The sequence below is a fragment of the Balaenoptera acutorostrata genome, chromosome 1, assembly GCF_949987535.1.
Source record: "Balaenoptera acutorostrata chromosome 1, mBalAcu1.1, whole genome shotgun sequence".
Lineage (NCBI taxonomy): Eukaryota > Metazoa > Chordata > Mammalia > Artiodactyla > Balaenopteridae > Balaenoptera > Balaenoptera acutorostrata.
Genome location: NC_080064.1, coordinates 59,294,752 through 59,322,545, shown reverse-complemented (window position 1 = coordinate 59,322,545; position 27,794 = coordinate 59,294,752). Strand labels below are relative to the sequence as shown.

The following is a 27,794-nucleotide window of genomic DNA, read 5'->3' as shown; positions in this document are numbered from 1 at the left end:
CACACTGATGCTAGAAATGGTTCCGGTTCCTCTTTTGCTTTAGTAAGTTAGTGCTAATGGTATTAGTAGGAGAGGTAGTAGTAATTCTTTAAAAAGGAAGAAGAGGTTCTGGTTTTTTAATTGTTCTGGTTTAGGTTGTTTCCTAAAGTAATTGTCCAATGAATCTATCTTTCCTGCCTTACTGGTTATTCATATTATGACCACAAAGGAAAGCCCAGGCCTGACCTAACAAGCAAGATTATGTGTTCTTTAAAGGTAAAGTTTGGGGGAAGATTGTAAACATTTAAATTTAGTATCTTCTAAAAAGTTACTGTCAACGTAGAAAAGAGTTTTAATAGTTGAAGTTGTTCAGCAATGGAAAGGCTGTCTCTTCAAGTAGTGAGCAGCCTGTCATTGGCAGTAATCAACCAGAAGCTGGTTGAGGAGGGAATCATAATGATGACCCCAAGTGATAACTTGCATTTGGTGGTGATTTCTTTACAAAGTACTTTTGTACTAGGGGTGCAAAAAATGCTAGGGGTGTCTGTGTTGCCAGCCATTTGCTTTGGCCTCATGTCATTTTCCTGCAGAATTTGTCTGTCTTTCCTCTCTGAGTGTGGGCTTCCACCGTGCCTGCTGAGTGGGCACCTGGCCACATGATCAGTCCCCCAGCCACAGCTGATTGGATTAGGATGGGCCCTTGCCCCAAGGGGGAACAATCAGATTCTCTCTTATAACAAATGGGGATTCACTATTTCTAGGCCCACCTTCATTGGCATTTAAACTGAAAAGCCCTGGGGGCTACCTGGGCAAGAGGTGTTGGAGATGTTGGAGAGAAAAGTTGTTTGGCAGATTGGGAAAATCAGATGCAAAGAGAAAAGTGGAGACAAAGGACCATGGGGTATAATTATGATCAACTGCAAATGATGAATCTCTCTCTGACAGTTTTCTCTTCCTGGTTCTGGTTCCTCAAGCTTGTCAGCACTTTGTGTCCTGAGTTTCTTGAGATACTTTTGTATCCTTCCAGCTAATTTCTGCTTAAGCTAGCGTGCATAAAATCATGTTACTTGCAAGCAAATCATCTCTGATTAAGACTTTATTTCATTTGATCATCTCAATAGTTCTTCTCCCTTATAAAATCAGAGGAAACTGAGGATGAGAGAAGCTAAATGATTTGTCCAAAGTTTCCCAGCTGAGAAATAGAGGGGTTATAAGTGAAAGCAATCTTGGAACTCTAGTGCCTTGATCCCACTGAGTCTATGGCGTGAATCCATCCATAGTGCTCTGGAGAGGCTTCCTGATCTGAATGGGAAATCATACGAGATGACTCCTAAGGTTCCGTCCACTCTACATCTCTTTTGCTGAAGAGTCCATGACTCACTTAAGATTCTTTGGCTCTATAAAAATCTCATGAGTATCCCTTCAGCTTTGTGAATCAGCTACTTCAAAGACCCTGAAGTGTAACCATTTTAGAAGATGCTGCTGAGTGGGGATGGATGCCCCTTTGTTAGTGGGTGAACTTAGTGTTGAAATGAATGAGTTTTCTTGTCTTTTATTTTGTTACGTGTTACCTTGTGTTCATTTCTAGTCCTTGGGTAGGCAGACAGGGTTGGTGTACTGGAAGTGTATTTTTAGTCTGACATTAAAAAATGTATCATAGACACCAACACAGGAAACAGTTTTTAGGTGAGTCAGTATATAAATAACCTCAAAGAGTTTTCATAAAGGGATGGTAGATCTTTTAAATTTAACAGTCCAGCTTCTGAGGCCCCCTTCCCAATGTCCTGCATTCATTTATTGCTTATTTATTGGGCTTCTACTATGTGCTGGCATTTTTTACTCAGGAATTAAGGTATGAAGGTAAGTCTTTATCCTTCATAATACAGTTTCAAAAAACATCATGACCCTTCTTTGTTTACTTCTCTCTATCCTGAAAGACTGAATTTTGAGGGCAAGGACTGTATCTTGTTCATCTTTGGGTCCCTAGCACAGCCCCAGGCACAGTAAATACTTGAGATGTACTCAAAAGAATTAGGTGCTCACTGTCTAGTTCAGAGAGAAAGAAACAAGAATATCATACTAATGTGTTCAGTGCTAAGTGCCCAGAATATTCCATGAACACAGAAGGGGAAATGATGAACTAACTGTGAAGATAGTTTTTTAACTGAGTCTTGAAGGGTGGAGTCTTAAAGGAGATGTTGGAATTTGTGACTCTACTATCTGATGGCAAGGAAACAATCCAAGGGCAGCCTTATTTTGTTCTGGGAAGCCAGAGTTTTTGGGCCAAATCCCTGACCTATCACTTACAAATTGTATGACACTTTTGGTAAGTTTGTGAACTTCCTTATACTTCATTTTCTTTATCAATAGAATAGATATAATAGTAGTACCACCCTTATTAGGATTGTTTTAAGGATGAAACTAGAATAAAATACATGTGAGGCTTTTACATAGTAAGTGTACAGAGTAAATGCTCAGTAAAGGTGAGTTATTATTCTTGGACTTGAGCAGAGAGAAGAAATGTGAGTTCTGGAGAGAATATAGTAGCCCAGAAAGGGAGGCAGCAGGGTCAAATGTGCAGAACAAGGACCTGGGTGGATGATGGCCTTAGGCCTTTCATTACTTCAGGACAGTGGTTCTTAACTTTGGATCAAGGACCTTGACCTTGGGAGAAAAATGTGCATAAGCCCCATTCAGATATTTTGTATTCATACTTCAACAGAAGACCTGAAGGTCGTCTGTGGAATTTAGAGATTTATGAATCTCAAGGTAAGAGTTCCAACTTCATGGTATAGGTAGACCCCATGAGTGCCAAATTGCATGTTGATCACCACTTAAGCAATTGGAGAACACCCTAAAATAGAAGTTATGGGAAATTCTCAGCATCCTTGGGAGAATATGTCCACAAGGGATGATTTAATCTTATTTGACTGTAAACATATGAATATGTAAATTAAAATGTTTGGGAATAGAGTAATAAGTCAAGATGGGAGTGGAGGTATGTGGGTGACAACCTTTTAGAGGTCTGCAAACTGAGATTATAGAAGGTATGTGACTTCTCCAAGGTCATCTGGTTTGCAGCTGAGAAAGGCAGGACTAAGACCCATATTTTTCCACCGTGAAATACTGTGAAATGACGTGTTGTATGCAAAGGACAGTAAATTTACTTGTTAGAAGAATTCTAGATTGGAGAGAAAAGATAAGCTCCTGAAAGTTAGAGGGGCCAGTCGGTGAGTTGCCTTGATGACCGGGCTAAGAAATTTGGAGTTTGATCCTTGAGAAAAGGAATTGAAAATCACATATTTAGGGCTGAAATGAAATGTGGAATTCAGGATTTGAGAATAGCTTGTCCTTTGAATTATACAGCAGCTGGAAATCGAATTTCTTTTTTCTTCCATCTGGACTTCTCGCATGGTGGTCTTCCCAACAGGAGGGCATCTGTGAACTTTTTAATGGGAGAAGTCGTAAAGCTGGGTTAGGGCTGTTTTCGCATGAGGCTGGCTTCCGAGGCAGGTAAAATCGAACTCCCCTTTTTCTTTTCAGCTACAGACACAGCCATTGCTGCCACCACCAGCTGAGTGACTCGGAATCTAGGGGTTGCCAGTAATTGTGGGTTTTAAGTCACAGAGGAGAAAGATAAGAGGCGAGCAAGGCTGGTTTTTTCACAATTAAATGTTGCCTCTCGGGCTTCTCTGTCGGTAGGAATCCAAGAGGTCAGGACCCACCAGCCATATTATTTTTCTCCCTGGCTGCCTGCTGTCATTCTTATCCCCTCCTCATTCATGGGAACGAAGAAAAGGTGGGTTGGAAATAAAAAGCTTGTTCTAGCCTACTTTTTCCTTTACGAAACTTGTCAGAAACAAAGCTTTCCCGTGAAACAGACGGGATCCCTTCTGGTAGCTGGCTTTTCCTGCCAGCAGCACAAAAGTATTTTTTGCAGGGGGGAGAGAAACCATTGTTGAAATGCACTTTTGTCCTTTTATAGTTATGACTTTGTTTTTTCTCAAGGACTGCCATGGACTCTGGTATTTTTGTATTTGTTTCTGTTTAACTCATGTTAGTCAAAATCAAGTTTTTATCCCTGGTTGCTCCAACTCCATTATAAGTGCCCTGAGGGCAGGAATTGTTTTACTGTTCTTTGTTTTTACTGCAGTGCCTCAAAGGTAGAAGGCAGTTAAGCAGCTAGTGGTTTAGTTTTCTGCATTCATGAGATGTTAGAACTAGAAGGACCTTAGTCATCATACGTTCAACTTAAGTATTTAATGAAAAAATACAATGTGTACAGTGACTTACTCCAATCGTACAGCTAATTAGTGGCTTTTCTAGAGCAAGAAACAGGTCTCATCCCCGAACTCATGACATGATAGGAAAGGCCTGGAGTGGTGGAGGTGGGCAGGCCTGGTTCACAGTTTGCCTCCTTCCCAGTTTCCTCGTTTTGAGATTGCAGGTGATCATTTATATCTGGCTGGCATCTATGTGCAGCTGAAAATGTCTGCACGTAATAGGCACTCAAAAATGTGAGCTTTAGAGAATCATTGTTTTATTTCTTTTTAAAATACAAGACCTCCTTTATAAGAAAACACATTTCTTTTTTTAATTTTTATTTTATTTTTTATTTTTTTATGTCTTTAGAATATCCTTTATTATTATTTTTTTAACATCTTTATTGGAGTATTGCTTTACAATGGTGTGTTAGTTTCTGCTTTACAGCACAGTGAATCAGCTATACATATACATACATCCCCATATCTCCTCCCTCTTGCGTCTCCCTCCCACCCTCCCTATCCCACCCCTCTAGGTGGTCACAAAGCACCGAGCTGATCTCCCTGTGCTATGTGGCTGCTTCCCACTAGCTATCTATTTTACCTTTGGTAGTGTATACATGTCCATGCCACTCTCTCAGTTTGTCCCAGCTTACTCTTCCCCCTCCCCGTGTCCTCAAGTCCATTCTCTACGTCTGCGTCTTTATTCGTGTCCTACCCCTAGGTTCTTCAGAACCTTTTTTTTTTTTTTTAGATTCCATATATATGTGTTAGCATACGGTATTTGTTTTTCTCTTTCTGAATTACTTCACTCTGTATGACAGACTCTAACTCCATCCACCTCACTACAAATAACTCAATTTTGTTCCTTTTTATGGCTGAGTAGTATTCCATTGTATATATGTGCCACATCTTCTTTAGCCATTCATCTGTCAGTGGACACTTAGGTTGCTTCCATGTCCTGGCTATTGTAAATAGAGCTGCAATGAACATTGTGGTACATGACTCTTTTTGAATTACGGTTAAGAAAACACATTTCTGGGATCTCTTTAATGTCAGAAAATGTAGCCCGATTGCTGTTGTGAGAACAACTTAGGAGGGAGAGCAGGCTAATAGGGCTCCTGGTTGGATGCGGCGTAGAATGGACTACAAGTGGAAACTGGTCCTGCCCCCAGATAAGAAAGGCCACAAGTGCAATGCCTTTGCCTGGGTCCCATCAGCCCTCGCTGGAAGGGAGTTGGGTTGCTTTGTTCAGCAGTTAGTGAGGGATGCCTGCTGTGCCTGCCTTAATGGGCAAGAGGCTAGACTGTAGGGGGTGGGAGGGCACGAACGAGAGTCCACGGGCCCAGCTTGCTTCAGGAGCGAGATAAACATAAACGACGGTAGGCGATGCAGTGGGAGAGGGGGAGGCCAGGGGCTGAGGGAACACAAGAGGCACGGGCACAAGGCACGCAAGGGGACGTTGCCCAGGCCTAGTGTCATTCAGAGGCAAGTGTGTGGAGAGGTGCATAGAGAGACCTACAGAGATGAAGGGGGTGCCAACATTACATGAAAGGAAAGAGGCTTTCAAAGGAGAGACGGAGGGAGACGGCTGGAGAGGAAGGGCAGAAGAAGGAACCTCCTTTTAGTTCTGGTGGCTTTTACTGAGGGAGGGGCCGTTGAGGTCTTCGGGGCCCAACCCAGGGTCCTGGTTTTTGGTTACACTTCTTCTCTCTGTCTCACAGACACACACGCCTTCTCCACCCTCTTTGTGGTGTTATGAGTCCAACCGTCTCCCGGAAGCCTGAGCAGCAGCCCAACATTGTCCCGTTGCTGCCCGGAGGTCAGGGGATGCCCTTAGCTGATGATCAAGGGGAGGACCTGCTCTGCAAATAGCACCCCAGTCCCGTCTGCAATAATTCCCCACCTAAGCCGCACGAAGCACATACTCTGTGCAAATAACACTGGCCCGACTCCAGCAGTGACACAGCTGTTGAAACAGCTTAGTCACCGGGGCAATGGAGGTGGTGTGGCTCGGGAATGCGGGGTGCAGCGATCTGACATTTAGCTGGCTGGCAGCCGCCCTGAGAGCCAGCACAGATCTGTGGGAGAGCTGCAGAGAGAATCTGCTTCCTGCCCACAAGCATTCCCTTGTTTCTTTTGAAGCCCAACCATAATCCCCTCCCTGGGCAGGGCAGACTGGGGAACAAAACGTTTTGGGACTGAGGAGAGGAAAAAAGAAAGGGTGAACTCCTTTGAGACACCTGGTTTCTTTCCCTTAATGATCCATGTTAATTTCCTGGATAACTTTTTTTTTTTTTTTTCCTGCCTCAGGCTAGGCAGAGTGTGATTTAGACATGGTGATGGTAGGGCGGGGCAGGGGGGAAGAGCTCATTTATCTAGAAAATGGAGTGAGTTTCTTAGCTTTTAAGGTATCCAGGTGATGTAGGAAAAAGTTAAGACAAGTCCTGGCCCTCCTGCCTGATCTTGATTGCATTTCTTCAGCCGTTTCATCTGCCAGAGCTCCTGTCTGAAGGACTCTGGGCAGATCTGGGCACACTACTTCACTGGTTTCATCTGGATTTGAGGAGGACTAATAAACTGCCACAGAGTGACCCCATTCCTCTTCCAGCTCTTTGAAGAAGTGACCTTTGTGTTTTCTCTTTATCCTGGACTTCTTCTGCACTGTTTGTTTTGGGAGTTGTTAAGTTAAATTAGCCATCCCTTTCCTCTCCTGGTTACTGTATGAGAATGCAGCTGTCAGTCTGTGAACTCCGCCATCGTCTATTATTAGATTCAGTGTGAATGAAGCTCTCTTCTCTAATTGCATTCAGAGAGGGAGAGAGACAGAGAGAGACAGAGAGAGAGAGAGAGAGAGAGAGAGAGAGAGAGAGAGGCAGGTAGATTTTCGTAACCATCACGTTGGCTATTGTTCCAGATGCTCTGTGCACTGATGGTGTCCTGGGGAGAAAGCAAAGAAACCCACTGTGTGTTTCCCTCCCTTGGCTGTCAAGTTTGTTTTTACTCCACATTTATGTTGATTATGGTCAAATAGGAAAGAGCAGTGTTGCCACATTTGCTCTCCAGTGTTTTAACACTTGCCATCTTGGATGGTTCTGATTTCTCTAGCTTTTTTAGGAAAAGATTGGTTCATTGTTGAGTTCAAATTCCTTGGAAAATGGGGAAGGTCCTTCTGGTGATCTTTACTATGAGATGAAATAATCTTAAACATGCTGAAAACTGTGTAAGCGCAGCGGGCCACAGTTTCTTCTAGATCTCTCTACCTCTTCCCCCACCTTATCCCACTCTGCCTTTCACACAGCTGCCAGATCTCTTTGCTTAAAAACATCCTTCTAAAGAAAATGCTGGAACTTCTCTGGTGGCACAGTGGTTAAGAATCCGCCTGCCAATGCAGGGGACACAGGTTTGATCCCTGGTCCGGGAAGTTCCCACATGCCGCGGAGCAACTAAGCCCGTGTGCCACAACTACTGAGCCTGCGCTCTAGAGCCCACGAGCCACAACTACTGACGCCCACACGCCTAGAGCCCGTGCTCCGCGACAAGAGAAGCCACCGCAATGAGAAGCCCGCGCACGGCAATGAAGAGTAGCCCCCACTCGCCACAACTAGAGAAAGTCTGCGCGCAGCAACGAAGACTCAACCCAGCCAAAAAAAAAAAATAAATAAGTGAAATATTAAAGTAAATAAATAAATAAAATGCAGCGTTCAGAGCATGTTTCTTCTCTTTGTCAGAAAATCCTTCCTCCTCTCAACCTTGTCTGTTTTCTCCACTCCTTTTCCCATTCCCTGCCGTATTGAATTAGTTGATTTCTCTGACTACGCTGTCCTATTTTTTGCTTCCATGACTCTTTAGGCGTGCAGCTCCCTCTGCCTATAATTTCTTCTCCTGCTTCCTTACCTAGTGAACTCTTACTCATCCTGTGATTCACAGTTAAACATCATCTCTTCTAGATGAGATAATCTAGAAGATCGTGTGTTCTATGCTGCATTTCTTGTCCCCCTACCTAGCACTCTTGACATCTTTGTGCTGACTACAGTCATCCCTCGATATCCCTGGGGGATTGGTTACAGGATCCACCTGAATATCAAAATTCATGGACACCCAAGTCCTTTATATAAAATGGTGCAGTACAGTCAGCCTTGTATGTCTGCAGCTTCTGCATCTGTATATAGAGGACTGACTGTCTATAACTACTTTAGATGTACTACCCACATGAGGTAATACTTATTTATGTATATGCCTGCCATCCCCACCTTACTGTGAACAACCGAGGGCAATGACTTTGCCTCGTATGTCTTTTTCATCCCCACTATTGTGCATAGAAACTAGTAGGTGCTTAAACATATTTGGTGGAGGAAAAAATGAATTGGATTGGATGGTCCATTTAGAATTAGAGGTTTCAGAGGTATATTATTCCATCTTGGTGGCCACACCAGCTGTTATGACTTCCTGTTATGAGTTCCTGATGGGCTTCTTTTCTGTCTTGGAAAAATAGGCTTGAGTAGATTACCAGAGACTTGACGTGTTATACCCAAGTGGGTGCTGTACAGTTTTTCTTCTCTGAAGTCTCTTGTCAGTAGTTCCATCTATTCTCTTATCCCTGTAGACTTGGGCAGGCATGATACACACCTCAAAGACCCATCTTTTTATTGCTTTACTTAAACCTTAAACTCTAGAACAGGTCAGAGAACTTTTTGGTTTCTAGTCCCTGTGGCTAAATCCTTTCTCCTCCTTTACCCCTACTAGTCGTCTCAAGCAGAACACTACTGCAACCCCATATTATAATTCAGATGGAACGGGAGGAAGGAGACGGTGCCTCCCTCAGGCTCACTCCCCTTCCATCCAGTCCCGGGAACAGGCATGTTGCTTCTTGATGGGACCCTTGGCCAAATTTGAGGAACATCCTTTTTTCTGAGTGTGTGTGTGGGGGGGGGGGGGGGGTGGGTGGGAGAAGAGAAGCAGGCAGTGGGGAAAAGAAAGTGAATGCCACCAAAACAGAGCAAACTATAGACTACACACGTTTGTTATAGAGGTGATGGAGTGATGGAGGGAATTTTGGATTGTAGGAATATTTGGAGAAAGAAGAATGATATTCATTAATTTGGCAAATATTTAATGACTCTCTGTTTTGTAAAGACATGGGTGCTATAGCTGTGACTGAGGTAGTCCCTGGCTTTCAGGAACCTCTCAGTCTAAGTGAGAGGTGGGTAGGGAAAGAGATACAGGTACGTAGTCAGGTAGTTGAACTGCAGTAGGATACGTGTTACAGTGCTGGACACACAGGGTACTGTGCGAGCAAGAGGGAGGGGCACTTCATCCATTTGAGTGGGTGAGGGAAGGTGGGAATGAATCTGTAGAATTCTAGAAGATGAGCAGGAGTTGTTCTGGCATGAGTGGGAATGCCAGGCACTATCTGCAGAGTACTGTCTGCAGCCCAGAGGCAAAGAAGCTCTTTTGTAATTCATCCTCTCAAAGGGGACACCTATTAAAAACCTGGTGTGCAAGCAGGGACCCCCAAGTGCAGTAAGTGTAGGTAACCTTGAGTAGCAGACTTTAAAAAGCAGTCAGCATTTACTGAGTGCTTACTGTATGCCAGGGCTGTGCTGAGTGATTAGCACATTTAGTCCTCACAGCCATAGGAGATGGGCATACTGTTATCCCCCTTTTATATAGAGAGAAGTTCAGTGGCTTGCCTACTGTTGCACACCTTACATACTTGGCCGCCAAGTGGCCAAGGTGGGCTGTGATTCCAGGCTGCCTCTCTCCAGAGCCTGAACTCTTACCCATCTTCCAGGCTGGAGGCAAGATGGCGGGCTAAGGTGACTAGTCTGGGGGGGCAGGAATAGGGGTGGGTTTGCGAGATGAGACCCTGGGATGCTAACCAAGAATCAGATCTTAGTCTCTTATGCCATTTAAGGAGTTTCAACATTAGACTGAGGGTAATGTAAAGACATTGAAAGTATCTCAGAAATCATCTATCTGGCTACAGTGTGAAACACGGGCATGGGGCATGTGTTTGCGTCATCTAGACCTGAGATGATGGTGGCCTTGAACACGGGGAGTGGTGGTGAGGAGAGAGACGGGGGTAAATCTGCAAGACTTGATGAGCTGAGAGAATTGACCAGATTTGGTGGTTTGGCTTTCTTTTCTGAACCACAGAAATAAAGCCATCCAGTGGGTAGTGAGCGTGCAGATTTGAAACTTAGGAGGGGAATCTGAACTAGAGGGGTGGCTGGTGTCCCAAGAGCAGATGAGACCCCTCAGGGCAAGTGAGCTGAGTTGGAAGGGGAAAGAGCTACTCTACAACCCAGTGAACACCAGGATGTATTTTTTCTATATTCTGTGGTCCTGCAGATTCATTTGTTTACAAAACATTCGATGCCCCAGATACTTTTCCAAATGTATAGCCTTTAAGCAGTCCAGTAGGGCGCAATAAGCGTGAGTGGATGTTTTCTAACTGCAAAGGGCCTGATGTGAGGAACATTCCCCCATGCCCTAGTCATGTTTCATAGACAGCTTACTTCAATTAGGAGATACTGCTTCAGAATATAGCAAGGGATCATTCTGATGATGCTTAGAAAAATGTCTTCCTACATGTGGAAAATATTTCTCCACAACGCAAATGCTTGACGTGATGGGGGAAAAATGAGAGAGGTGGTGTGAACTAAACTGTTAGGCTGGTTTGCGAAATAATTGTGCTCATTCATTTTATAACTGCTTACACCCAGGCCTGTAGGGCATCTTAAGAAAACAGCTGAGACCAAATTTATAATTAGCTGAGTCCATTTTTGCCAGACCTAACCGTGGATATAGGACAGGGTTGGTTTTGTTATTTCCTTAATTGAAAACGTCAAGAAAATACAAGCCAGGTCAGGGAGTTTTTGATCAGGGTAGGAATGCTGGCATAAATAACCCCAGATTATATGTCTGCAGGAGGCTGGGAGGAGGCTGGTCTGCGCGGCCTCCTTCTGAGGTTACCCAAACAAACCTGGTGACTGGCAGCTCCCCCATGTAACGTGGGAATGCATGTGAGCATTTTGAAATCTCTTTAATTTTTTCCCAGAACAAGGGCCCAGGGAAATCAGGATTTCTCAGGGAACTGAAAAGCTTTTGACAACCATAAAATAATTCTTTATTAACTCTTAATGTAACTTGTCCTCCCCCCTTTCCCCTTTGTTTCCAGTTAAATGATCAATAATATAACATAACCATCCTAGGACTGGATGGAAAGGGAGTGAGTATTTTTAAGTACCTATATGCCAAGTGGTCCTGTCAACAGCCTTGGGAGGTAGGTCCCACTATTTCTCTATTGCAGAGGTGGAAACTAAGACATTTCAGGTCTCTTAGCTAGGAAGACATAAAGATTAAATTGAAAAGCAGATCTGTTTGGCCTCCAAACTCTTTGTACTATCCTGGCTGGCAAATACCTGTTTCTAAAAGTGTAAGTAAGAAGCATTTTGATTACTTTCTTTCTTTTTCCTCAAGGGAAGCTCATCTTTCATCACTTCAGCCCCTCCTCCCAGGGGCCATTCTTACATTAAGCAGCTGCCCTAGGTTTCTTGAGGTGCTCACACTGTTTTCCTAGCTATGTGTCCCCCCCCCCCCCCCATTTTTGGCTTATGCTAAGGACTTGCTCACCTCTCTGGCCTTCCACTTGTCTTCAGAAAACTGATTGGCAAACACTTTTCTCATGAAGGGCAGGGCGTTTTAACTCATACAGAGATAAATGCTTCTTAAGGATATGATTGGTCTATACTTCCCAATATGGAAAGGCACAGATCTTTCTGCTTGTAATGATACTCTGCAGTCTGGGTCTGCTCCTCCGGAACCCTGGAGTGCAGGTTCCTCACATCAGAGCACTGCTCCCATAACAGGATGGAAATAGCCAGTGTGCCTTTTCACACCTCCCTTCCCGGTATTGAGAATGGATTTTCCCTGCAACCAAAATGTGTCTCCAAAGCCATTTGAGAAACGCGAGGTTCCGACAACCCACAGGATAGCAAAGCTGCTGGTCTCGTTTAGGTGCGGAAAACCATGCATTTCAAATCTATAAATGCCCTGTGCTGATACTTCACAACTTTACCCCATGGAACTGGTATAACCAGCGTCCTTGTTTTATAGGGAAGGTTCTCCAGGTGCCAGAGGTAGCCTTGGCCTTGCTGCCATTCTCCCAGGGAGTTCAAATTGGATGCTTTACTTTCATTATCTCTGTGGGGAGGAGAGGGGTGTCATGAGACCAGTGTTTTATTACATGCAACATAGTCATTAAAGCTGAACTTTGTTTCCGAGTCCATTGGAGACAGAAGAGAAAGTGATTCTGGTGGCTGACTTCAGAGCTTTGCTGCGTTTCTCTGCCCAGTGTTTTCCTTTTTCTGAGTTTTGTGTTCCAGGTTTGGATACGGGTTCATAGTGGGAGGTTCCATGTCCCTGAAACCCGGTAATTATTTTGAATTAAAGTAAGTATAAGACTGACTTTCACTTCCCTAATAAAATGATAAAAACAATAGCTAACCCTTCATGCTTTCTGCACTATTCTAAGGATTTTTCATGTAGTAACTAATTTAATGATCACAGAATCCTAGGAGGCAAGTCCTATTCCAACAGGGTAAGGAACCTGAATGTTCATGGCAGGGTGGGTAGGGGAGATCACAGAGTCCAGCCAGCGAAGGCTCGAGGGCCACTTGAACCGGCCATTCTCCCTGTGGTTTCCGTAAGAACTATACGCCATGAAACTCTAGAAGCTTGAGTGTCTGATGTTTCTAGGGGTAAAGCTTTCCGAGTCTTGGCTTCTCTGCCTCACAAACAGGAATGATAACACCTGCCCCCAGATGGAAAAGGAAGGAAGGAGGTGATGTGTGAGGATTAGGCAGAGCATGTGGTAAAGTTCATGAACCAAAATAGAAAGCTTTAGAAAGAACTTCGCCTAATGCTGAAATGGAAAGAAAAGAACGGTGGTGTGGGGGGAGTATGATAAGTGTCCCCCCAAAGAATGACACGGATTGCCTGATGTCTTATTAGCTGACCTGCGCAGAGATTTTGTTTCCTTGTATTTTTAGCGAATTGGTTATTGACATTTAAAGATTGAGAGATGTTGTATAGCCATCTGAATTTCTGGCTTCTCTTGAAAGAAGCAGCAGGTCTGGTCGGAAGACCTGTGCTGCCTTACGATGATGGCTGGAGCTGAAAGCAGCTGCCCCCAGTCCACGGGGCTCACTCCTGTCCCTGACTACACACGTGGTTAGGGCCAGATCCACAACATGAGCACAAGCGTGCCCAGGCTTCCAACTCCACGCTGGGGGGATCGCATCACTCTCCTCCAGTCAGTTTTCTGAAGTAGTGCCGTGTTTCTCTCCTGTAGAAAGTTGTGTTTGGTCAGAGTTGAGTGGTCTCTGCATGCAGTGTGTTTGATGCAACTGTTAAGTTTCTTTTGAATTCTGTTTCTACCATCAAAGGTAACAGAGGGTGGTGGGGTCTGGGGTGATCCGGACTGAGGTTTAAGGCCCAACTCTGCAATTACTAGCCATGTACTCTTGGACAATTTATATAACTAACCTCTTCTTTATAGGATGGGTGTGAGGATCAAAGGGGACAGTGTACACGTGGAGACTTGCTTTTATTAAAGACCTACCTATTCATATTTTGTGACTAGTTTGAGGGGCTTCTTTCATCACAAGTTACCCAGTTTTCTTTAAGCCATACAAAAAAGGTGGTTGTCTTTTAAGACAGTTTCAGAATACTTCTCTTTCTCATGTTACCAACAATAATACAACTTCAGGCAAGTCACTTCCTATCTGAGGACCTCGGTTTACTCACTAATCAAAAGGAAATATCCATGCCCACTTTATAAGTTGTTCCATGAGGTCATTTAAATGAAAGCACGGAAGTCACGAGAGCCTAACACAGAGTAATTGTACATAAAAACAGTGTTTAAAATTTTTCTTTGTTTTTAACAGCATATTTTAAAACAGTCTGGGGATTCCCAACAGGTGGCAATAACTCTTAAAGCAGGGAGCAGTCCAGGAGGCCAGTCTGTCTGGCCCTTTCTCTCCCTGAGTCACCTGCTCTGTACCAGGCCCACCCCTAACATTTGTGGGGCGCAAGGTAAGAGTACCTATGAAGGCATGGCTGCCACATGTCTAAATATTTTAAAGTGATGAACTTGGCTTAGCAAATTGTTAAGCCAAATAAGTCTTATCATCCAATTGTAACAAATTTACTTTTGTAATGCACTGGAAGTCTGGATGTGAATTTAAGATTCTTGGATGCCTTGGAATTCTGTGCCAAAAATGTGATGGACCAGGGAGTGTGGGCTTCTAGATGTCTTTTCTTCCCACCCCTGGCTCCGTCCCATACAAAGAGTGTGTTTCTGTGTGGACACCCCACCCTCCAAGCTCAATCTCTGTCCGTATCCTCCTCCAAACAGCAGCCCTTTGAGCAATCCTGAGCCCAAGGGTACACAAGTAGTTGTGTAGTTCCCTCTGGGAGGCCAGGTCTGGGGGAGAGGTCCCCCCCAGTCCCACGATGTGGAAGTAGGCTCAGAGCTGTCTGGGTATGTATTCTGGGGTCCTGAGTTCCTGGACCATGTTCTAAAAATTGGGGGAGGGGATAGGCTCTTGATGGACATGTCCCCTTCACTTCAGGGTCTTCTCATCTGGAGAGGAAGAGAACAGCTGGAAAAGGGCCAGACAGAGCGGGACCCTTTAAAAGTGTGGCGCCCAGATTCAGGGCCCCTCCTGCTGTGTTGTGTCTAAGGCCAGTGCTGCTCTGAACCCTGGTCCTCCAAGGAGCGCAATATGAGTATTGATAACTTCCTTTATACCTTTCAGATTTATACTGTTGAGTTCTGTGGTTCTGGAAGTGCCCTTTCGACAGAGTTGAAAGTACCAATTCCTAATCACAATGTTAGAAATGAAAAGGAGGTACCCTGGTGCCTAATATGCAACTCACAGATGGGAGCTCTGCTCAGTTCTTTCTTTGGACCACTGAGGCTGCCAAGTGACAAACAGTTGTAGCCATTCTGGTTCCTAACCATGAGGATATACAAACTCTGAGCATTGCTTCTGCCAAGCCAGGCGTCCCACAGTTTCTTATACAGACTCTTATTATCCATTCTCAGCCCTGGGTCTCTGCACAGCCTGGTGTCCTCAAGTCCAGAGTCTCCTGGACTATGTGGAGATGGGAAGATGGATGAGAACTGGGGTTCCAGCGATTCTGTGTACAGACTTTGACTCTGCTACCCTGTTGTCAACATCTTGCCTCTTCTGTCTCATGCAACACCTGGTGCTTTCCAGTTCTAAGTGGCTTGGGGGTCTCCGCTACCCTGTTGTCAACATCTTGCCTCTTCTGTCTTATGCAACACCTGGTGCTTTCCAGTTCTAAGTGGCTTGGGGGTCTATTGGACATGTTGGCTCACTTTTCCAAAATATCCCTTCTGTGGAGTTTTGGCTGTGCCCATCTCTGTGGCTGTCAGGAAATCCTACTCCATCTGTTTTTCATCTTCGAAAAAATTGTTGCAGTCTCTGGTTTGCTCATGTCACTACCATTTTTTTTTCCCCTTGTGATTTAATATCCTATGTGTTCTTTTACTGTTTTTTTGTTTGTTTGGTTGGTTTTTTTGTGGAGTTTCAGGAGTGAGAGGAGGAAAACATAAGTAGCCAATTCACCATGTTTGACTGAGATTTATTATCTCTAGTTATTTTTTCATTGAAGTATAGTTAACTTACTATAGTTATAGTTTATTATATTAGTTTCAGATATACAGCATAGAGATTCAGGTTTTTTTTTTAAATTATGTAGGTTTTTAATGCTTTCTGACTTAATTTTCATAGGATACTTTTAATTTTAATTTTATTTATTTATTTATTTTTGGCTGTGTTGGGTCTTCGTTTCTGTGCCAGGGCTTTGGTTGCGGCAAGCGGGGGCCACTCTTCATCAGGTTTTTTTTTTAATTTTTTTTTTTTTTTACAGATTATACTCTATTAACAGTTATTATAAAATAATGGCTATAATCCCCTATGCTATACAATATATCCTTGTTGTTTTTCTATTTTATACATAGCAGTTTGTATCTCTTAATCTCATACCCCTTACATGCCACTCACCCCTTCCCTCTCCCTGCAGGTAACCACTGGTTTGTTTTCTATATCTGTTTCTGTTTTGCTATATACATTCATTTGTATTATTTTTTACATTCCACATATAAGTGATATCATATAGTATTTATTTTTCTCTGACATAAGCAAAGCATAATATTCTCTAGGTCCATTCACATAGCTGCAAATGGCAGAACTTCATTCTTTTTTATGGCTGAGTAATATTCCATTGTGTGTGCTTATGTGTGTGTGTGTGTGTGTGTATTTATGTATGTATATATATATATATATATATATATATATATATATTTATACCACATCTTCTTTATCCATTTGTCTGTCGGTGGACACTTGGATTGCTTCCATATCTTGGCTACTGAAAATAGTGCTGCTATGAACATTAGGGTGCATGTATCTTTTTGAATTAGTGTTTTCATTTTTTCTGGATATATACCCAGGAGTGGAATTGCTGGATCGTATGGTAGTTCTATTTTTAGTTTTTTGAGGAACCTCCATACTATTTTCTGTAGTGGCTGCACCAACTTACATTCCCACCAACAGTGTACAGAGTTCTTTTTTCTCTACATCCTCACCAACACTTGTTTTTTGTAGACTTTTTTTTTTTTTGGCTGTGTTGGGTCTTCGTTTCTGTGCTCAGGCTTTCTCTAGTTGCGGCGAGCGGGGGCTACTCTTCATCGCGGTGCGCGGGCCTCTCACTATTGCGGCCTCTCTTGTTGTGGAGCACAGGCTCTACACGCGCAGGCTCAGTAGTTGTGGCTCACGGGCCTAGTTGCTCCGCAGCATGTGGGATCTTCCCAGACCAGGGCTCGAACCCGTGTCCTCTGCATTGGCAGGCAGATTCTTAACCACTGCGCCACCAGGGAAGCCCTCTGTAGACTTTTTGATGGTAGTCATTCTGATGGGTGTGAGGTAATATCTCACTGTGCTTTGACTTGCATTTCTCTAATATTAGAGATGTTGAGCATCTTTTCATGTGCCTGTTGGCCATCTGTATATCTTCTTTGGAAAAATGTCTATTCAAGTCTTCTGCCCATTTTTTGACTGGATTGTTTGTTTTTTTGATATTGAGTTGTATGAGCTGTTTGTATATTTTGGATATTAATCCCTTGTCCGTTGCATCAGTTGCACATATTTACTGCCATTCTGTAGGCTGTCTTTTTGTTTTTTTTTTTTTTTTTAAGAAGACTTTTTATATTTGTATTTGTATGGAAATATGTATGGAAATATGTTAATATAAATGTTTCAGACAGTACATGAAATTTCTAAAAATCTTATATTTGTATTTGTATGGAAATATGTATGGAAATATGTTAATATAAATGTTTCAGACATTACATGAAATTTCTAAAAATCTTATATTTGTATTTGTATGGAAATATGTATGGAAATATGTTAATATAAATGTTTCAGACATTACATGAAATTTCTAAAAATCTTATATTTGTATTTGTATGGAAATATGTATGGAAATATGTTAATATAAATGTTTCAGACATTACATGAAATTTCTAAAAATCTTATATTTGTATTTGTATGGAAATATGTATGGAAATATGTTAATATAAATGTTTCAGACATTACAGGAAACGTCTAAAAATCTTATATGTTCTGGTATAATGTTATAAGTAATAATCCTAGTTATTACTTTAAAATGTATATCTCAGAAATAACTAATTTTCTTGTCAACTGCATTATTATGAACTTTCATCAAATCTTTAACCATGGTCATTTTTAAGTCTTTTGGCATTTACAGACAGTTCTGGGTGTACTCTGATGATTTTGCAAATATGTTCCTATAAAAGAGTTTCATCTTCAAGAAATTCATGGAAAAGACTCTGACAAGTACAGGTTTCTGGTAACTGACTGTACTGCTGAACTGAATGAATAAGCATTTTCAGAACTCTAATGAAAAACTGATGAACTCATAAAAGTGCTAACAAAAGATCAAGATGAAAAAAAAGAAATTAATTACATGGGACTGAGTGAACTGATGAGGATGAGTATAATTTTTGTGACTTTCTGTCTGAATTAAAATAAAAAAAAATCCCACAAGGACTCAGAGGAAAAGAATATACAAATCAATTTTCACTGCAAAGTAAAGGAGCTGTTACAGTGGAGGATTACTGGACTGAATGTCAATGTTATGACATAGTATAAGTGTGTTTCATGTTTGGTAATTGCAATCATTGTTGCTGTTGTTGTGGTCATCCATGTACAATGCTTGGTGTCAGTCTATCTATCTCTTGTAAAAATAAAATACAGTGTGTGTGTGTGGAAAAAAAAAAAAAAAAAAGAAGACTTTTTATAGCTACTTTATTTATTTATTTATTTATTTATTTTTGGCTGTGTTGGGTCTTCGGTTCGTGCGAGGGCTTTCTCTGGTTACGGCAAGTGGGGGCCACTCTTCATCGCGGTGCGGGGACCGCTCTTCATCGCGGTGCGCGGGCCTCTCACCGTCGCGGCCTCTCTTGTTGCGGAGCACAGGCTCCAGACGCGCACGCTCAGTAGTTGTGGCTCACGGGCCCAGCTGCTCCGTGGCATGTGGGATCTTCCGAGACCAGGGCTCGAACCCGTGTCCCCTGCATTAGCAGGCAGATTCTCAACCACTGCGCCACCAGGGAAGCCCTGTCTTTTTGTTTTATCATTGCTTTCCTTTGCATGCAAAAACTTTTGAGTTTAATTAGGTCCCATTTGTTTATTTTTGCTTTTATTTCTTTTGCCTTAGGGGGCAGATCCAAAAAAAATTGCTGTGATTTATGTCAAAGAGTGTTCTGCCTATGTTATCTTCTTTATGGTATCATGTTCTACATTTAGGTCTTTAATCAATTTTGAGTTTATTTTTGTATATGGTGTGAGGAAATGTTGTAATCTCATTCTTTTACATGTAGCTGTCCAGTTTCCCCAGCACTACTTATTAAAGTGACTATCTTTTCTCCATTGTATATTCTTGCTTCCTTTCTCATCGATTAATTGACCACAGGTGTATGGGTTTATTTCTGGGCTCACTATTCTGTTCCATTGATCTATGTGTCTGTTTTTGTGCCAGTACCATGCTGTTTTGACTACTGTAGCTTTGTAGTATAGTCTGAAATCTGGGAAGGTGACACCTCCAGCTTTATTCTTTTTTTCTCAAGATTGCTTTGGCAATTCTGGGTCTTTTGTGGTTCCATATAAATGTTAGGATTATTTGTTTTAGTTCTGTGAAAAAAGTCATGGGTATTTTCATAGGGACTGCATTAAATCTGTAGATAGCTCTGGGTAGCATGGCCATTTTAACAATATTAATTATTCTGATACAAGAGCATGGGAGATCTTTCCACTTCTTTGTATTATCTTCAGTTTCCTTCATCAGTATTTCATAGTTTGCAGAGTATAGGTCTTATATCTTCTTGGTTAAGTTTATTCCTAGGTATTTTATTCTTTTTGATGTGATTTTAAATGGGATTTTTTTTTTTTTTTTACTTTCTCTTTCTGATAGTTCATTATTAGTGACTGAGGGTTTAAATGATACTAATAAAGGAGTGGGTGCTGATGTTCATGAAGGTTTGGTCTATATCAGAATGGCCTCAAATTCCTTCTTTCCTGCATTATTTCCTTCTCTTCCTAGATTTCCTCAGAGAACCAGGGATTCACCACACTGTCAAATTGTCTTCAAGCCACACTGGGTTAGTGGAAAGAACAGCCCTAATTTTCCAGACGGCAGTTATTCTTATGTTTCCCTTGTGACCTGATATTCAGGTTCCAGAGCCTAGAACTGAGCCCAGTCTCATAACCCCAGTGGGAGCTGGCTCACCAAGGTCATTTTGGAAATGTAGTCTATGCTTTTTTTCCTCCATTAAGACTCCTCTGTTCTTGAACTTGCTCAACAGAGTATAAAACAGACAAAATGGATAGAGGCAGTTTTTTTTACTCTAATCTCCTTAATGAGTTCTATGGTGAGTTAAACCCATTAATGGTCCTTATTGATATGGAAGTGTATGTGAACGTTCCTTTGCACAATTATGAACTTATTATTATATTCCTGTCTGTGTATAAGTCTTTAATTTGGAAAAACCCTTTACCTCTTATATTAACTTTGTCCATACTCTGAAGAAGGGGTTTTGAGAAGCAGCAGAGCCTATATTTGAGAGCTTCTTGTGGGTAATTTTAAAAAGGATGCTTTCAGACTAGAGTGTGTCCTGAAGAAAGCACCCAAGGTACTTAAATCATGTCTCTGAGGGGTGGCTGAAAAAGTTGGTCATTTTTATCAGAGAGGAGAGGAAACACAGGCAGATGAGTTGCAGGTTTCAAGTACCTAAGGAACTTTTGTGGAAAAAGGACCTCATCTGCTGTGGGACTCCTACAGGCAGACCTAGAACCAGTGGTGCAAGTTAAGGAGGATGAATGCTGACCATGAGTTGGAATCTAACCATTTGAACTGCCTCAGATAGAGTGAGACCCCATCTCTGGAGGAATTTAAGTGGATGCTCTTTGACTCCTTGGCAGAGCAGTTGGTTATGGGAGGGGACCCAACAACCAGCTTAGACAGTCATCCTATGACTTTTAAGTCCTCAGGTTTGGAGAGTCAGGTTTGGCATTTGATAGGAACTGACACGTCTCTTTTGTCTTATTGGTTTCCATGGTAGAGCCTATAAGAATTTTTAAACTGTTTCCAAAGTACCTTCCCAGAAGCTGTTTCTGAATTGTGCATCCTTTCTCTTGCAGGAGAAAATGCAGAAGTTTCCATGGACGTTTCCCTGGCTTACCGAGATGATATGTTTGCTGAGTGGACTGAAATGGCCCATGAGAGAGTGCCCCGGAAACTCAAATGTACCTTCACCTCACCCAAGGTAGGGTACCTTGAAGTCTCAGTTGATGGGGTGTTTTTTTTTTTTTTAATTTTATTTATTTATTTATTTATGGCTGTGTTGGGTCTTCGTTGCTGTGCCAGGGCTTTCTCCAGTTGCGGCAAGTGGGGACCACTCTTCATCGCGGTGCGCGGGCCTCCCACTATCGTGACCTCTCTTGTTGCGGAGCACAGGCTCCAGACGCGTAGGCTCAGCAACTGTGGCTCACAGACCCAGTCACTCCACGGCATGTGGGATCTTCCCAGACCAGGGCTCGAACCCGTGTCCCCTGCCTTGGCAGGCAGACTCTCAACCACTGCGCCACCAGGGAAGCCCTGATGGGGTTTTTTATTTGGTTTCCAGGTATGTGGGAACATTTGCTCAGACACATTTCTTGTTCCTAAGCATGCATGACCCACAAAGGTTAGTAGTCACCGTCCTTTGTCCTAGAAGAGGGCAATGTAGATATTTCATGTCCCTGCAAAGGAGGAAAGAACAGAAGAAGGAATGTCTGTTTGAAGTGATTTAGTTGTTTCTCTGAAATACCTCCATAAAAGTAAATTCTTGGTTCTTTGGATATTAACAAAAAGTGTTTGAAGATCATTGCTAAGTTAATTTTAGGTGTACAAATCTGTTCATATTGGTTCAATGCATTTGTCTGCTTCTCTGTTTCATCGGCATCTCTGTTGCCAAAGTCAGTGTGCAGGTGTGAAGACTAACAATCCCAGGGAACAAACACCACAGACAAAAAGAGGACCTGAGGGAGAAATCTAGTTTCCTTTGAGACCTCTCAGTTCTCTTACATACTTTTAGGACTCTCCTTTCTTTGGTTCTTCCAGGAAGACTCATTTAACCACCAAGGGGAGGAAAGCCACTATCCTTCATTGAGAGTAGGGAGACACTTTCTCTTGGACAAAGTCCTTAGATTCTCCAGGAATTAAAATACAGGCATGGACTCAGTGACCCTCAGAGGATAGTGGGATTTGTCTGTATAAGGACCAAATCAGAATTAGTGAGGGGCCCTTTTCCAGTGCCACATGCTGCCCTCACACATGCCTCCCCAAGATTCTGTCCTCCTCCCCACTCACCACCCCTTTCCCCCCTTGAAAGTCTCTGTGAAGTTGAAATGGAGCCGTAGTTACTCTTACTCATGGTTACTCACATTCCTCAAGAGTGTTGACAAGGAGTACCACCAGCTAGGTGATCTCTGATGTCCCTTCATAGACATAAATAGTCTTGTTTTCTTTGCATGAAACGCATGAGAGGCCAAACTGCACTGAAGCACATTCCTGATTATGTCATTTGTCACTTGACATCTTCAGGTCAGTTGCTCCTGAAGGATTTGGGCTACTTTGTAGTACTCGCTCTGTTGACTGATTTAGTTCCTCTCTTCTCCTAACATTGGCCTTTCCTAACTTTACTTTTGCCTATACCTGGAAAGTTGGGGCTCCCTGTGGAATGGTAAGAACGGCAGGTTGAAGCCTCTGAGTACCATGCCCCTGCCCTGTCCATCCTGCCCCGAAGAGGAGTAAGATGGGGCCGGGCAGGTTCATGAACATTAGTTAAAGGCCTGGATTTGGAGCAAAACATACTTGGCTTCACTTCCAGGCTGTTTCACTTACTGACTGCATGACCTCAGGCAAGCTTGCTTCATCTGTCCAAGCTTCAATTTCTCCTTTGCAGAATGGGATAATAATACCTGCCCTGGGAATTTTTATAAGGACCAGATGAGATAATGAACCTTATCACTTAAAATCAAGTCTGGGACACGTTTCACCAGTCAGGCCAACAGGACAAAAGGTATAAATTAAAACTCTCATGGGCAAACCATGCACCCTGCACATAAGCACCTTTTGGGGCACCTGGTGTTTGTTAATTCTCCCTCCCCAGGTTCCCTATACAAGAGCTATGGAAAGTGTGGTCTAAGGACTAACAGCGTCAGCATCACCTGGTGGCTTGTAGGAAATGCAGATTCCCAGGGCACACCCCAAACCTATGAATCAAAATCTCAGCATGTAGGACCAAGGAATCTGTGTTTTAACAGGATTTCAATTCCTTCTCTTAAGCTTGATAAAGTTTGAAAATCACTTCAGTAGACCCTTTGCTGAATGGTCAAATATAGGGTTCCCCCCACCCAAAAGCCATCTGGAATTGTTTTGGGTAGGCCTTTGGGGGCAATCTATAGGTAAAAACGAATGGTCAAGAGAAATTGGAGGTAGCAGGAGAGAGATATGTAATATTTCTAGATCTTTGTATGCAGTGGAGGAAATTAATTAAAAGTTGACCTCATCATTCAGAGTTAAGACAGGTTGGCTGTCTAAGCTAAAGGATATAAAGCTTTTGGATATGGAATTTCAACCTCAGAAAAGGGAAAAGTCATTTCTCACCTTACGTATACACTTAGAGGGCACTGAGAAGCAGAGTCAGGGGGAGGCGGTTAAGAAGACTGTAACTGCTTCTTAATGACAGTTGCTTAATTATCTTTAGGATGTGCTGATGCCTTTCAAGAAAGATATTAAACCTTGAAAAGTGTGAAGGAAATGAATCACCAAATCTATGCTTTTTGATTGCAGTGAAATTTAGACTTGAGTTTGAAGATTAAATGAGAAATTGCTTTAAAGCTTTTTAGTCCCTGGTGGATTGTGAAGTTAAAAAAAATAAGTCAAGTTGCCACCTGCTGTAATTTGTCCTAATTAGCCAGGCTTATGCTGGATTTGGGGGAAGGCGGAGGGGCGTGGGGGAAAGGAAAAGGAGGTAGGAAGAGAGAGAAGGAAATCTTTCTTCCTAAATGCCCTAAATACTGGCAGAGGCAGAACCTCAGTGAATAAGGAAAAGTCCCCAGCAGGATACAGTGAATTTGTCTCTGAGACAGGTAGGCCAGGCCAGGATCCCAGGACCCTGTGTGTCTCTCTCATTTGTTGGACTTAGGTAAATTTGTCTCATGTGGTGGTGTTACCCTCTCTGTAAGGACAGGGAAGTGGAGAACACACAGAGACCCATGACGGGGCATTAGAAGGAACCCCAGAGATCACATAATTTTTTTTTAAAATTAATTAATTTATTTATTTTTAACATCTTTATTGGAGTATAATTGCTTTACAATGGTGTATTAGTTTCTGCTTTATAACAAAGTGAATCAGTTATACATATACATATGTCCCTATATCCCTTCCCTCTTGCATCTCCCTCCCTCCCGCCCTCCCTATCCCACCCCTCTAGGTGGTCACAAAGCACAGAGCTGATGTCCCTGTGCTATGCGGCTGCTTCCCACTAGCTATCTATTTTACGTTTGGTAGTGTATATATGTCCATGCCACTCTCTCTCTTTGTCTTACCCTTCCCCCTCCCCATATCCTCAAGTCCATTCTCTAGTAGGTCTGTGTCTTTATTCCCGTCTTGCCACTAGGTTCTTCATGACCTTTGTTTTTCTTTTCCTTAGATTCCATATATATGTGTTAGCATACTGTATTTGTTTTTCTCTTTCTGACTTACTTCACTCTGTATGACAGACTCTAACTCCATCCACCTCACTACAAATAACTCCATTTCGTTTCTTTTTATGGCTGAGTAATATTCCATTGTATATATGTGCCACATCTTCTTCATCCATTCATCCGATGATGGACACTTAGGTTGCTTCCATGTCCTGGCTATTGTAAATAGAGCTGCAATGAACATTTTGGTGCATGACTCTTTTTGAATTATGTTTTTCTCGCTTTACTTAGGAAGAAAGTGAGGCCAAATGAGGTGGATGTTCCTCCCCAGGTACCCAGCAAGGGGTGAGCTCAGGACTAGAATTTCAGCCTCCTGGCTTGAAGTTCAGTGCCCTCCTTATCCCAGCACAATGCCTGCCTTCAGGCATGTCTGAGGCAAAACAGCATTCCTTTCTTCCTGCTGCACTCACGCGTCCTCCTCTGCATCAGAGCTGGAGGCTGGACTTGGGAGACCCACGTCCTCAACCCAATTCTGCTATGACTTTTGGACCTTGGGTGAGCCACATAATCAAGCCAGTGGCATTAGACTAAATAAGTTTTGTTTCCTTCAAACTCTCAATTTCTATAAATAAGACCCTGACTGGAAACACATCAGAAAACCCACCTCTTGCTGTTACCATAGCAGGTAATCAGCCTCCTGAGTGCAGCTTCATCTGAGGCTGAATTAGAGCCTGCACTGTATTTTCAGTAGTTCTGCAGAGTCCTAATAATAGCCTTGATTTGTAAGTATAAGGGAAAGGAGCAGAGGGGAGAGGAAGACAGATCTATACAGGAAGACTCATCCAACCTGCAGCTGAGGTTTGGGAAAGAAGGATCATTTCTACAGAAGAATTTTTAAAATCTTACATGCCGTGTCTAATCAACTGGTAGTTCTTTTATTTATTTATTTATTTATTTATTTATGGCTGCGTTGGGTCTTCGTTTTTCTGTGCTAGGGCTTTCTCTAGTTGTGGCGAGCGGGGGCCACTCCTCATCGCGGTGCGCGGGCCTCTCACTATCGTGGCCTCTCTTGTTGCGGAGCACAGGCTCCGGACGCGCAGGCTCAGCAGTTGTGGCTCACGGGCCCAGTCGCTCCACGGCATGTGGGATCTTCCCAGACCAGGGCTCGAACCCGTGTCCCCTGCATCGGCAGGCAGATTCTCAACCACTGCGCCACCAGGGAAGCCCCAACTGGTAGTTCTGATAAGAGCCCCTTAGACCTTAGAGGATGAAAAATTACCATGATTGATTAGTGATGTCTGCCATGAATGGGAAAGGGAAAAATGGAAGTGCGTAAGCCAGATATTTGCCTGCTCTACCTCTACTTATGTCATGTGTGTCTTCCATTCCTGTACAAAGGTCTGTTTATTGCACTCTAAGCTCTGACTGTCCAGTAAAGAGCCCCCCTCCCCACCCCCCATCCCCCACCCCAAGATCACAGAAGAAACAGACTCCTTGGTATCTTCCTTTTGATTTCTCCACTGGACTTTTTACTCTGAAGATTTACAAAAAATTTTGGAGGCCCTGAGAATTCAGGCTTAGGAACACCAAATCAGTCCCCCATCACTTCATCAGGAGGTATCAAGCAAACATTGAAGCTGGCATACGAACCCAGCAGTGAAGACAAGACACTCATCTGCTTTATCAGGGAAGAGTCCTCGGTTGCTGAAGCTCCTGCCTATATGTGTCCATACGTACCCACTTCCCCCACCCCTCAGCTGGGACACGTAGCCATGTGTCCTGCGAAGGTAGAGCAGAATTTAGTTTTCAAAAGCAAGTTGTACTACTTGCCAATCTCCCACTGCCATGTGCTGGCTGTTACCTCTTAAATTGCTTGGCAGGAAGTCCAAGAGGCTTTTCTAGAAACTGGGCTAAATTTTTGTTTATTTAATTTCTGCTCCCTCTGCCATCTTGTCTCTTGGGCAGTTAGAAAGCTTTAGAGGCAGAGAATTGCGAGTGGTCATCTCTAGCAAGCTAATCTCATTGTTTCCTTTCATCCCTCTGTGTCTTCCCCAAATTCCAAGGGCTCCTTGGGTAGCTTCTTTTTTTGGTCAAATCAATAATAAGTAGATATTTTCAGCTTCTTGTAGCTTCTCCTGCAGGTCAAAACCATGTAAATAAGTAGTCATCATCCAAGAAAGTGATGAACATTAGCAAGGGCTTCCTCCTGAACATTTGAGTTGACTGTTCCACAGAGCCTTATAGGTCTCCGACGGTACGCTGCAAATAAAATTGTAGCCCTGGTAGACCAGGTTAGTCTGACGTGAGGCTCTAATGAGGACTGAAGAGCTGAGAAAGGTGTCAAAATAGAAGAAATTTCTGCTTGTTACCTAAAATTTCTGGTTCTATCTCGAATGTGGCTGGGTTTTATTATTATCTTTTTATAAATTTATTTATTTCTTTTTGGCTGTGTTGGGTCTTCATTGCTGTGCGCGGGCTTTCTCTAGTTGCAGTGAGTGGGGGCTACTCTTCGTTGTGGTGCGCGTGCTTCTCACTGCGGTGGCTTCTCTTGTTGTGGAGCACGGGCTCTAGGCACACGGGCTTCAGTAGTTGTGGCTCGTGGGTTCAGTAGATGTGGCTCGTGGGCTCTAGAGCGCAGGCTCAGTAGTTGTGGCTCATGGGCTTAGGTGCTCTGTGGCATGTGGGATCTTCCTGGACCAGGGCTTGAACCCATGTCCCCTGCATCGGCAGGTGGATTCTTCTTAACCACTGTACCACCAGGGAAGTCCCTGGGTTTTATTTTGGGGGAGGGGCAGCTTGTAGATGCCATGCCTCCAGTGTACCCTATTATCTGTACCTCTGAGGTATACCTTTAAGCATTAGCTTTTTAGAATTGGTGATATGAGGCAAAGGCAAGACAATTCAGACATAGTCTATTGGAAATAGTGACCATGCCTCAAACCCTCCACTCTTCTTCCAGACCGCAGAACATGAGGGCCGTTACTATGAATGTGACGTCCTTCCTTTCATGGAAATTGGGTCTGTGGCTCATAAGTATTACCTTCTAAACATCCGGCTGCCTGTGAATGAGAAGAAGAAAATCAACGTTGGGATTGGAGAGATTAAGGATATCCGGCTGGTGGTAAGTGAATCTGATTGATCCAGGCAGCCTGTCACATCAGAGCACTGGCTAAGAACACTG

General features: G+C 43.0%; 1 protein-coding gene across 4 annotated transcripts in view; it reads left to right on the top strand.

The window, feature by feature from the left end:
• Nucleotides 1-27,794, top strand: part of WLS (Wnt ligand secretion mediator) — a 108,908-nt gene that overhangs the window by 46,100 nt on the left and 35,014 nt on the right. For all 4 annotated transcript variants that reach the window (XM_057540774.1, XM_057540782.1, XM_007182903.2 and 1 more), the window contains 2 exons: nucleotides 21,059-21,183; nucleotides 27,573-27,734. In XM_057540774.1, the coding sequence (XP_057396757.1) occupies nucleotides 21,059-21,183; nucleotides 27,573-27,734 (287 nt within the window). The remainder of the gene's footprint in view (nucleotides 1-21,058; nucleotides 21,184-27,572; nucleotides 27,735-27,794) is intronic.